At 50.3% G+C, this 12774-nt stretch overlaps 1 protein-coding gene and 1 long non-coding RNA gene across 3 annotated transcripts in view; both read left to right on the top strand.

The window, feature by feature from the left end:
* notch2 (notch receptor 2) overlaps positions 1–7475 on the top strand; it is a 35949-nt gene extending 28474 nt beyond the window's left edge. For both annotated transcript variants that reach the window (XM_048975803.1, XM_048975804.1), the window contains 10 exons: positions 206–756; positions 835–1188; positions 1285–1427; positions 1578–1779; positions 1852–1942; positions 2028–2181; positions 2468–2790; positions 2993–3140; positions 3439–3536; positions 3628–7475. In XM_048975803.1, coding sequence (XP_048831760.1) covers positions 206–756; positions 835–1188; positions 1285–1427; positions 1578–1779; positions 1852–1942; positions 2028–2181; positions 2468–2790; positions 2993–3140; positions 3439–3536; positions 3628–5001 — 3438 coding nt within the window. In that variant the 3' untranslated portion in view covers positions 5002–7475. The remainder of the gene's footprint in view (positions 1–205; positions 757–834; positions 1189–1284; positions 1428–1577; positions 1780–1851; positions 1943–2027; positions 2182–2467; positions 2791–2992; positions 3141–3438; positions 3537–3627) is intronic.
* Positions 7476–8211: 736 nt separating this feature from the next.
* LOC125708359 (uncharacterized) lies at positions 8212–12755 on the top strand. Its single transcript, XR_007382458.1, has 3 exons — positions 8212–8605; positions 10279–10496; positions 12205–12755. It is a non-coding gene; the product is annotated as an uncharacterized LOC125708359 (long non-coding RNA).
* The last annotated feature ends 19 nt before the right edge of the window (positions 12756–12774 follow it).

Raw genomic sequence — 12774 nt, 5'->3', positions numbered from 1 at the left:
TTACAATCTCACCTTTCATTCTTGTCCTCACGCTGACATCAGAGAGGGGTGAGGCAGCTTGGCCCAGGTATGACCTCAGGGGAGGGACAGTTTGAAAGGTGGCATCTGTGTCTGTGCAGTGCGATGTCCTCACACGCTGACCTGTGTGCCCCGGCAGCTGCTCCTGCTGTGCGTGACGGTCACCGTTTTCTCTCGCCCCACTCAGGGTTTCTCAGGGATCAACTGCGGGGACCTTGAGGGCTCAGGATGCACCAGCCTGCGTTGCCAGAACGGCGGGTTCTGTCAAGAAACGGCAGGTGGGCGTCCTCAGTGCCACTGCCTGCCTGGCTTTGGGGGTCAGCGCTGTGAGACGGCACTGAGCTGCCAGGCCATGTCCTGCCTGAACGGGGGCACCTGCGAGGCAGACCTGCACTCTGGGGGGCGCCCCTACTGCCGCTGCCCTGTCCTCTTCTCCGGCCGGCATTGCGAGATGCGCCAGCCCACTCCCACGTTGCCCGCAGTCCCCGAGACGGCATGCCCATTCCCCGAGTGCCAGCAGCAGGCAGGCGACCATGTGTGCGACCAGCAGTGCAACCGACACGAGTGCAAGTGGGACAGCGGCGACTGCTCGCTGAACTGGCAGAAGTCATGGGAGCGCTGCGCTGCTCCCGTGCCCTGCTGGCAACTCTTCCGCAATGGCCGCTGCGACCCCGAATGCGACAGCTCCGAGTGCCTCTTTGACAGCTTTGAGTGCCAACCAGCGCCCTCTCTCTGCAAGTAGGTGGCGCTGTCATGCGGCTTGCACACCGGCCCTGGTGGGTAGCGACACAGCTAACTTGCCTGCACCTCTCCTAGGTACGACAGGTACTGCGCCGATCACTACGCCAACGGCCACTGCAACCAGGGCTGCAACACGGAGGCGTGTGGCTGGGACGGCCTGGACTGCGTCCCAGACGCGCCGGCGCAGGTGGCTGACGGCACACTTGTGGTGGTGGTCCTGCTGCAGCCGCACGAGCTGTTGGAAGACCTGCGTGAATTCCTGCGCTCGCTGGGCACGTTGCTGCACACTAACGTGCGCGTCAAGCTGGATGAGCAGCAGAAGCCCATGGTCTACCCCTACTATGGCCCGGAGAGCGACGGCACCAGCGGAGGGGCGGCCCTATCCAAAGGCAGGGGCAAGCGGGAGCTGGGCGAGAAGGAGGTCATTGGGTAAGGCCGTCCGGAGGACGTCACGTGACCTAGATCGGCGTATCCAATTTGTGTTGGACACCATGTAAGGTGACGGCTGTACTCCCCGCACCTCAGGTCCAAGGCCTACTTGGAGATCGACAACCGGCAGTGTTCCCAGAACTCGAAGCACTGCTTCTCCGACACGGAGCTGGCAGCGTCCTACATCGCCGCCGAGTACCTGAAGAAAGAGCTACCCTACCCGGTTATCTCCGTGGACAGTAAGCGGCCTCGCGCTCTCAGCGACGAGAGGCATTCGCATGTGATTCTGAGCGACTTGTTTTGCTGTCGATTTCATGATTGTGTATGAAAGGCAGCTTTGCCGCAGTGTCTGAGGAACATGAGAGAGCCCCACCGCTCCTGTTGCCCAGGTGAACCCAGTATCCCGATTCCCTCTCACCTGATGTACGTGGTGGGCGTGGCCGTCTTCATTATCCTGCTCATCTTGGTGCTGGGGGTGCTGGTGGCCAAGCGCAAGCGCAAGCACGGCATCCTGTGGCTCCCCGACGGCTTCATCACGAAGAAGGACGCCAAGCGCCGGGAGCCCGTGGGCCAAGATGACTTCGGCCTGAAGTAAGTGTGGCGTTTGGACGCCGCTCCCAGATCGCGGTGGTTGTGGATCACCTCACCGCCCCTCTCTTGCAGGAACCTGGTGAAACCTCAGGATGGAGGGATGATGGACACCGACCAGAATAAGGGGTGGCTTGAAGAGGGCCTACCAGCGAAGAAGGCGAGGGTGAGGAAGATGGCATAGTGCAATGGGGGAGGGGGGAGCCCGCCTGCCCAGGATCTGCCCCTCATGGTTGGTTCTGACTCCTCAGACGGAGGGTAAGCCGCTCCTGTCTGTGGGGGTGGACGGAGGCGTAGACCGACGGGAGTGGACACTGCAGCACCACAAGGCGGCCGACATCACGCTGACGCCTCCCCAGGCTGACCTCGATATGGACTGTCTGGATGTCAACGTCAAGGGCCCAGGTAGCAGGCCAGAAGTGTGCAGAAATGCAGTAGTGCAGAGTCTTTGTGACGCACGTTCATGCTGTGCTTTATAAGCCAGTTCCCAGAGAATCAGGGCTGTGATTGTCACTTATTGGGTTAAATGTACTTGGAAATGGAACTTTTATAAAGTAAACGACATTTGGAACAGCAGTAACCTGATGTTACCATGGTAGCATCTATATAAATGCTAACTTTGTAAACGTGTGAATGTAGCGCAGGAGGGCTGAGCAGAAGAGCTTCATTCTTGTGGGTTTGGTGTTTTCAGATGGGTTCACCCCCCTCATGCTGGCCTCCCTGCGTAGCGGGGGCACGGCGGAGTGCAGCAGCCTGACGGGCGAGGAGGAGGAGGAGAGTGGGCTGGACGAGCCGGGGGCCAGCGTCATCACTGACCTCATCGCCCAGGGTGCCACACTGATGGCGCAGACCGACCGCACGGGCGAGACCGCGCTGCACCTGGCTGCCCGCTACGCCCGTGCCGACGCCGCTAAGAGGCTGCTGGATGCAGGGGCCGACCCCAACGCGCATGACAACATGGGTCGCACCCCCCTGCATGCTGCCGTCTCTGCTGATGCGCAGGGAGTCTTCCAGGTTAGTGGGGCATGCTGCCATACTGTGGAGAACAAAACAGTCCAGCTATAATCACTGCTTTGACTCCTCGTTGACTCCAACGAGTCACATATGAGTCTCAGAACGAGGAAAATTCAAAGCCGATTCGCTGATATGGGGTATCCGAAAAATGTCCTTTTGCGGTCGTGCCACTCATCACTGAGGCCCGCTTTGGTCCCTGCAGATCCTGATCCGGAACCGTGCAACAGACTTGGACGCGCGCATGAATGATGGCACCACACCCCTGATCTTGGCGGCGCGCCTGGCCGTGGAAGGCATGGTGGAGGAGCTTGTACACTGCCACGCCGACGTCAACGCAGTCGACGACCACGGTGAGCCACAACCAGGCCTTAGCCACAGTGGCCCTGGCTGTGCAATAGGAGTTGTAAGGTTGATGTTTGATGTGTGCAGTGCTACGCTTATTCAAGACCATTCAAGAGTCTTTTCCTGCTCTCATCGAGACATTCTGCCCCTCCCTCCGTGGGCAGCAAAATATCAAATTGAGGTCATTTAACAACAAAATCCCAGGCTGCATTTTATTGCTAGTCAGGCCCTGCATCAGTCTAATCATGTGAAACTCCATGCATGTGTGTTCCCAGACATGCACTGATGGTTTTGCCCCCTCCCCAGGTAAATCTGCTCTGCACTGGGCTGCAGCCGTCAACAATGTGGAGGCCACTCTGGTGCTCCTGAAGAACGGAGCCAACCGGGACATGCAGGACAACAAGGTGTGAGCCGCCCCCTCTGCTTTCCCCGTTACCGCCCCTCCCACTCCCTGCTCCCCTCGTTCTCTCGTAACCATCCCGTCTCGTCTGGCAGGAGGAGACACCCCTATTCCTGGCAGCACGGGAGGGCAGCTTCGAAGCGGCCCAGGTGCTGCTGGACCACTACTCTAACCGGGACATTACAGACCACCTGGACCGGCTGCCCCGGGACACAGCGCAGGAGCGCATGCACCACGACATTGTGCGCCTGTTGGACCAGTACAACTTGGTGCAGAGTCCTCATGGCGGCCAGGCCCACATGGGCGCAGGTGGCGCCCACTCCGCCCTGGGCTGCGGCTCCGGTGTGGGTTTCGTGGGCATGCGTGCCGGACCCCAAAGCAAAAAGAGCCGACGTGGGGGAGCCAAGGCGACCGGGGCTGGGACCGGAGGCGGGGTGGCCAAGGAGCTGAAGGATGTGAAAACCAAGCGCAGGAAGAAGCCGGCTGGAGGGGAGATGCCCTCCACGGGGCCGGCTGGGGGCGGGGCTGGGGGTGGTGCTGGGAGCGTCGCAGCCAATGCCAAGGCAGCCAATGGGGGCCTCTCTGAGAGCTCGGTCACCCTGTCGCCAATCGACTCCCTCGAGTCCCCGCATTCATTTGCCGGAGACGCTGCCGGCGTGACCACCACTACCGCCGCCTCCCCGCCCCTGCTGTCCAGCCCCTCCGCACGGCCGCTGCTGCCCCCTGTGAGCCACATGCTGGGCCAGCAGCATGCCTGGGCGGGGCTTGCCAAGCAGGGCTATGGCCTGCTCCCGCACGCACTGGGCGCGCCACACCCCGCCTCCAGCATGCTGGGCCCTATGAATGTCACCATGAGCCGGGAACAGCTCCCCCCCATAGTCACCTTCCAGATGATGGCGCCGGGCACCGGTCAGGCCATGCTGAAGCAGTCACAGCTGGGCCAGGTGCAGCAGCACTCCCAGGCTCTCCCCCCCCATCTGCAGTGTGCACCGGGCATGATGTACCAGATGCCGGACGTGGGTCTCACGCGGCCCCTGTCCCACACCCTTCCCCACCCCCACAGCCACTCTGTGGCACACAGCAACGGCCTTGGCGACCCCCAGCCTCGTCAGCTCCCTCCCTACCACACCATGCAGAGTCCTGTGGATAAATACCCGACACCCCCCTCCCAGCACAGCTGTGCCACAGCCAGCTCTGAGGGCACGACACCAGGGCACCCGGCTCACCCCCCCAATGAGCACCCCTACCTCACCCCATCCCCGGAGTCGCCCGACCCCTGGTCATCGTCCTCTCCCCACTCCAACTCGGACTGGTCTGATGTAACAACCAGCCCCACCCCTCTGGGGAACCTGCACACGCTGCCCCCGTCCCGGCACACACACATTCCGGAGCAAGCGCCACGGCAACCACAAGTGCAGCAGATGCAGGCGCAACAGCCCCAACACAGCGGCATGCAAGTCTATGCATAGGCTCTGACCTTTGACCTCTTCCTTATGTCCATATCCTCACTAAGACAGCTGGCTGACAGCGATCTGCTCTGTCCCCCTTGACTTTACGCATCTGGATCGTTTTCCCTTCTCTCACTACACCCCTGGCGTCTCCATCCACTCCTTCAGTCCTCTATACTTGCATTTTGCATAGTAGCTATTTAGTTCCAAAATGTCTTTCTGCTGCTGACCTTCAGCGAAAACCCTTCACTCCCTGCCATCGCTGTCATGAGCTTCATTTGTGAGAATCTGCAGTATCACTGTTCTTTGTCCAGTTTGTCTGCCTGTGCATCATGGGGGCTGAGCTCATCTTCAGAGATTTACAGGGAGTTATTTCACGTTGCACTTTGCAGTGGGTAACATCTGCTGACCTGAGCTCCATCAGCCGTGAACAAACAGTGATGTTCTGCCAGGAAGATGGATGGAAACAGGTGGAAAAACTGAGGACAGACAATATTTTTCAGTGAATGGACTTTTTGCCATAATACATAACTAATATTTTCTCTTTCTTTTGAAGGATAAATCTTTATGTAAAATGCAATTTGTCTTTGCTCTTCATCCCTATGCAGTTTTTCATAGAGTAACGTTACATTTTTTCTTGTTAGTATGTTAACTTAATTCTGGGTTTTTCCGCCTGTAAAAGTTGTGATAAGCTGTGTTTTTTTTGTTTCTAAACCAAAAATGTTGTGTTGATGGGTGGTTTTTGGTTATGATGTTGTGAAGCCTTGGTCAATGTTGTTAGGAAGCCCCCTGTTTCAGCACAGTGGGTTACAAGGCGCACAGTCTGATGCGTATAAGATCGCCCTGGTGTTTCATTGGGCTTCTACTTAAACTGTGGTGCAAGAGGTGATATTTTTTTCTACATGTACTGTGCATTGTTTATCTTGCTCTCTGAACTAACTGGTATTCTTGTGTCTGAAAGGGAGGCAGGGTGTCAGGGTGCAGTGTCAGATGGGGGGGGGGACAGTCTGTTACTGAGAAATACAAGTTGAGACTGATGGTTGAGGCAGAGTGACGGTGGGAAACCGGATGTGAGTGGCAAAGTGGCATCGTCAGAGGGGCTTCTTGCGCGTTCAGATTGTTCGGAGCGCTCTCTGTCGCAGCATTATGAGTGCCTCATGAGTCTTACCAGGCTCTAGTGACCTAGAACAGAGGTCACTAGTGGTGACACAACACTGATGCACATTGGACAGGAGTGTGGCTTCACGCTGCCCCCTCCTGTCCTCGTTTTTCCTATACAGTGACGATGTCATCATTGTTGCCTTTCCTTAAATACTGTCTTTTTGTATTGTGCCCACTGTCATCAGTGTAACTGGCTGTTTGTTTTTTTGTTTGAAATAGCAAATATTCACTTTCTCTCAATTGCAATCAATGTTTTGTGCCTTTTAAATTTTGATGCAATTTAAGATCCACATTGAATATCTCTGAGATGTTTATATTGTAGTATTTGTTCCTCGTGAGCTTGACTTTCTCTTTCTCTCTTGCCGTCATACATTTACAGACAATCAGTGAATGTCTCGCACAGTGATGGCCCACAAAACCGCGTCTGAACTGCACCAATTTGTTAACATTTACAAATGTTACTATGATTGGCTTTTTTAAGTAGAATGGGAAAACCTGTTACCTGTGGTACATTTATATATGATTTTGTCAGTGTTTGACTTTTTCTGGACCAGCAGAAGAGCAGATAAATTGATGAGCCCGACTTAGATGTAAAATATTTATCTATGATGATGCGTGATTAAGGTATAGAGAGGAAGAAGCTGGTGATTTACATTGTTTACTGGTAGCTGTGTTAGTAGATTGTCGGTTATAATGGTACCAGTGGGACTAGAACACATCGGATTCGTTATCACGGAATCCAAAGTTATATCTGATTTAACCAGTTATGACTCAACTTTTACATGCAGCATTGTTTCTCACTAGCTTTTAGTTTGGGTCTGGCTGTCTTGTCCCACACCATGCTTTTTGCTTGTTTTCTGGAATGTTTTAGTGAATTGTTTTGTGTCTCATCGATTGCCTGTAAATGCTACACCAGTGACAAGCGTGACCGGTCTCGTCTGTGGATGAGAGCGTGCAAAGGCGCCACAGCTGACTGTTGATTGCACTTGTTTTGTTGTCAACAAGTCATTGTGCATTGAAATGCTCTGTCCTTTAAACATTTCCGTTCAGTAGCACTTAGCCCTCAAATTGTGCAGTTTATAGTCAGGCTTGTCTTTCGGTGTGTATGTCTGTGCGTGTGTGCATCCACCCGCGCGTCCGTATTTGCGTGTGTTGGGGGCATGGGCGTATAATCCTGCCTACGTACTAGTCACCCAATCAGCAGTGCCCATAGGCCTCTCTTTCTCACCTAAGTGCTCCTTATAAGGCTATTTTAACATACTGTATATAAACCATATTTTACATCTATTGTACTTTCGGTCTTTTTATCTATATATATATATATATATATATATATATATATATATATATATGTATATATATATATGTATATATATATATATATATATGTATTCATGTTACATGAAGAATGTTTTTTTTTTCTTATGTTTGTACACCTTAGAAGGAACTTGTAACTCGTGAATAAGGAACAAAAGTTTAATTCCTAAGGCAGGAAAGTGATTATGTTGAAATACATCAATAAAGAACTTTTTCTGTCAAAACATCTTTTCATCCTCCGTGCTTGATCATGAGTCACGTCTTTCCAGGGAGGAACAACTTATGCAAGACAGTGGTGCAAATACAACTTGAATTATCAATATAAAACCCGTACGTTTTCATTTACAAAGCAAGTGCTATTGCGTAGAAGTTATGCACATCATTTCAGTATAGCTGTAAAAATAGTTTGAATGGAACTTAAGTCACTTTGCTGTTGAGTGATTAGGTATTGGATACTAATGAGGTTATGCTGAGATTGAAGTGCATACACAGTTCAATGAAGTAACAGGGTATTAACAGGCCGGCCAAGGACATGAAATGTTACACCTGTAGACGGTAGTATAAGAAATAAATCATAATTAGTTCCTCCCCTTTGCACTCCAGTTTCCCTCAGATGTAGTAAATAATGTATCGCTGTGTCCGCTGAACGAGAACATTAATTCATAAAGAAGCACAAACGTGTAAACACAAAAATAGGAGGGGCCACGCAGCCACCTGCCCATGACAAAGACACTGTCGCTCACGTGACTTAATTCCATCCAGCCATCCATTTTCCAAACCGCTTATCCTACTGGGTCGCGGGGGGCCCGGAGCCTATCCCGGAAGCAATGGGCACGAGGCAGGGAACAACCCAGGATGGGGGGCCAGCCCATCGGAGCGTGACTTAATTATCCTGGTTAATATTTGCGCCCTTTCCGTTACCAGGGAGATTCTTACATTCAGCTCATGGATCGCTCATGAGCAGGTGTCGCTAATGAGCAAGGTAGCAAAGTAGTAAGGGTTAAACCGAAAACTTGGCGAATGTGGATGAACCTAATATTTAAAATGATATTAGGCCAGATATATGGATACGAGGGAATCGGTCGTGAGCCGCCAGGTCACGCAGATTTACGAGGAATGGTGCGGATCCGGGAGTACGGGCGGCTGGGTAAGTAGGCGTAGGATTCAAGACTGAGTTCTGTGCTTTACAGCAAGCGAGAGTGAATTAGGAACTCCCTGAGCGGTGCAAACAGATACACAAAATAACACAAGACAGGTAATATATAACAACACGTACAAGATAGGCAGTAAATATATGCAAAATACAAATGTAATAAATAGTTGCGATGCGTCACGTGATAATCCGACCAGTTGATTCGCTTCACCCCTGGTGTCTGCAGGAGGAGTAAAAACTAAGTTACAGTATAGGGCTGCCAACTCTAACGCATCTGGAGTTAGACTCTGGCTTTTAGACTCTCACACAAGAAATCTTACAGCGAATATATGTTATTGCATGATAAAACTAAAAATAGCTACATCAAAAGCGTTGGGCTGGTCTGCAAAACTTATTTTCAAGGTAACGGAACTTACATATATGTGCGTATGTATGCAGACAGTCTCGAATTGAATGTCTCACTACCGCCTGCGTTGTGTTTAGCATAATGCTTCATTATATCAGAAAAAGACTAGTTACTGCTTGAAATATTAGGAGTAAACTAGTTACTGTAGCAAACATCAGGAACGTTAGGAGCAGATTCGTCAAAGAATGTTTTGAAGTCTGTTGCCTCACACCTCTGGGACCTGGGTTTGAGTTTCCACCATGGCTCTGTGTGTGTGTAGAGTTTTCCTCCAGATTCTCTGGTTTCCCCCCACAGTCGAAAAACATGCTGAGGTTAATTGGAGTTACTAAATTGCCCATAGGTGTGCCTGTGTGAGTGTGCCCTGCGATGGGTTGGCACCCTATCCTGGGTTGTACCCTGCCTTGTGCCGATAGCCTCTGGGGGATAGACTCTGGACCCCCCCCCCCCCCCCCCCCCCGTGATCTCAAACAATGGATGGATGGATGAATTGTTATGCTTGATCATTTCCATCAAGCTCAATGCAACTAAAGTAGCAATCCAATGAGGTGAATTTATTTTGCCACACGGCGAAGTGGTTTTGATTGCAAAATGATTGTTTTGCTACAGAAAGTGACCTGCAAAAATCACAATTCGCTGGAAAGTGATAAAAAGCTGCACTCTGAGTGTCCACATTCAAGTCTGTCAGAGCTGTCACTTAAACTGCCATCTCAGTGACTCACTGATTTATTGTATTTATTTATCAGATGTCTTTATTATTATTATTATTATTATTATTATTATTATTGATACTTTATTGAAACCCATGGGGAAATGTGTTTCACACTGCCCCCAACTTTCTCTCTGTAGCTGAGAGCAATCTGGCCATGAAGGACAGCCACCCATAGCAGCCCCCAGGGAGCTGGGGGTTAAGGGCTTTGCTAAAAGACCCAAGCATGTGCTGAGGCTGGACTCAAACCAGCAACCTTCTGATCACAGGCACAGAGGCCTAGCCCATTGAGCCACAGGCTGCCCCCCCTTCCAAAATGATGTACATTTCTGAGAGAGCAGGGTCAGATCGTCCCTGGAGGTTAAGGGTCTAACTCAAGTGTCCACTGGTGAAGTCAATCTGCTAGCATTGGGATTAGAGCCAATAACCTTCTGATTACAGTTGCCCCCTCAGACCATGTCTTGACTAGGGTAATATAGCATGTGTCTGCATGGGAAGATGGGTGTCTTTTGCTTGACATTACAATACTTTTGCATGTTATCTTCTGTTTCACAGCCAGCGCCACCTAGTGTTCAGATTCACAGCTGCCATTGAAATGCTCCGGACTGAAATGTTCAGCGGGCTGGACTCGTTGTGATGAGTCCAGGGCATGAGCTGCAATTGCTCCCATTGGCTGGCATTCCTTGCGAGAGACATCCGCTGGGCTGTCCAATGAGGGAAAGGTCACTGAGGCGTGGAACAGCAACGGCAGTGCACAGTGTGACCTTCTGCCGGTATGTTCTGATGTGTGGTCCAGGAAAAGGGGGGGGGGGGCGTCAGAGGGGGAGCACGGTTAATTAGATAAGGGACTTGCAGTAAGTTCCACTGTTACATGTTCTGGTGCAGTTTAGAGTTAAATTGCAAACAAACATTCTTTATTTTGGTATATTTCATTTCACACCATAAAAATTGGAGTCGATACTGATGTTTCTCTTCTGCTTCCGATTTGCATGTCAACCAGCTAACCAGATTCACCTTATGCAGCATGTTAGAAGGCACTTTATAATAATAAATCACCAGCATGTACTTCAAGAACATCCGGCCAAGCTGAGTGTCTGGGTTGGACACTTGTAGCAGGGCTCCACCGGCTGTGATTTTCTCACCATTTCGTGTTTTCTGGCTTAATTACCCAGCGTGTCAGGCACGGGGCAACGTGCCTCTTGAGGACAGACTACCAAACCTATTCTGGTGTCACCTGAGTTACTGTAGCAAACTGAATCTCATGATTAGCTATTTGGCTGGATAGTGGCTTTGGGCTGAACTGTCTCCCACGGAGCTAAAATGTGAATGCATAGTGTTTCTGGCTAATATGATGTGATTTTCGGTGCAGTGTGTAGTGAGGAGATGGGGACTCAGGAGGCCTGCGACCAGGAATTATGGGTAAAGGGCCTTGGGCAGCTAGCTCATTGCCCCCAGCCCACTGACACATAACTTTTGAATAACTGAACCCAAAAATAACCTACAGCCTGCCTCTGAAGCCATGGGAAGTATCCTGTAGAGGATCAGCATGATCACCCTCAGACTGCTTACACAAATTAGCCAGCTAGCAGGCTTTTCCCATTCCTCAATCATCCCTGTTCATTGCATTGTGTGTGTGTCTGTGTGTATGTATGTGGGCATGTGTATATTACATTATGAGGATCAACTTTTACCTTCTGGGGACATTTCTTTCCATCCTCACAAGGGGAAGCAGTTTTATAAAATCAAAAAACGGAAAATTCCAAAAGTCTTGTATTTACTTTGGTCACTTATGGTTAAGGTAATATTTCTTTTTCTCCACCTCATGGTCTGTAAGTGCTAACAGGGTGTTAATGCATAGTAGCTTAAAGCAGTCAGGTGACATGATTCTAACCTCTCTCAAGTTGTCATGTGACATCCTCCTAACATCTTCCCTGCATTCATGTAAAGTAAGAAAAATTGTACATACAGGATGAGGTCACATGAATGCGTCTACAAAGTCGCATTCACCCGTGGGGAACTTTTCTTTGAGTTGGGGGCGTCATTACAACAATCGTGGCGCAGGCACGGGATAGCGTCATTGCAAAACTCTGGATTGTTTTGAATGTTGAGGAGATTGTTATTAAATGGTGTAACCATGAACAAAATTTGGTAGGTTTTTATCCCAACAGCTGGTAGCCGGTCAGCTACCTGCTGTATGAGCAAGGGATTATGGGAAGTTCAATTACTGTAACGCTACGAATGCATTTTCACGTTGTAGGAACTAAAACTACAAGAAAAAAAAAAGTATCTTTAGTATATTTTTCTCCGACTTAACCACTTGAACGCATGTCATGTCGTAATTACGATTTCGCAACTCCCAACTTCCGAGTAGGACTTGAGGGTAGCATATCTCTCTCTCTCTCTCTCTCTCTCTCTCTCTCTCTCTTTGTCTCTGTCTATTTCTGGAGCTCCCTTTGTTATTGTAGCCACATTCCTCTACAGGTATGATGGCAAGCCTTCCCCCAACCACAGCCGTGCATTGAGCAAGAAGCAACTGGAGGCTGAACAGGAAAGGTCAGAGGAAAGGTGCTGGAATGTCCTTACGGGACATTGCCAGGGGACACCTTGGCTGTTTGTGCTCTCCATGCTAATCATCTGCTCCTCATACCTGGACCCAGCTACGTGATGAAGAGGAAGAAAAGATGCCAATGAGTGTATTTTACTCTGGTCTTTTATAAAGTAAAGAAGTTTGTTTCTTTTGAATCTGACTGATTTTTGGTCAGATTTTAAAGTAGCCTTAGAGAGTTTTCATTTTGTGTGTGTGTGTCTGTTCAGGCAGACACGTGTAACGCAGCACATGCACAGAGGAATCCCCTACTGGTTTGTCCATTAACTAATTAGCTCAATTACCAATGGTACTCTGTTGATTGAACGTGAATGCTACTGCTATATCAGGCCAGGTAATTTCCTGGGAAGGTGGCAGTCTTTCTGTCATTGCTCTTGCCTCTCTCTGACGTAAATGTGCTTTTTTTAGTGCCGTGCCATGTTGCCGGGAGACCCTAGTTTGCTAAT

The sequence above is a fragment of the Brienomyrus brachyistius genome, chromosome 15, assembly GCF_023856365.1.
Source record: "Brienomyrus brachyistius isolate T26 chromosome 15, BBRACH_0.4, whole genome shotgun sequence".
Taxonomy (NCBI): Eukaryota; Metazoa; Chordata; class Actinopteri; order Osteoglossiformes; family Mormyridae; genus Brienomyrus; species Brienomyrus brachyistius.
This window is presented reverse-complemented; position numbering and strand designations above follow the sequence as displayed.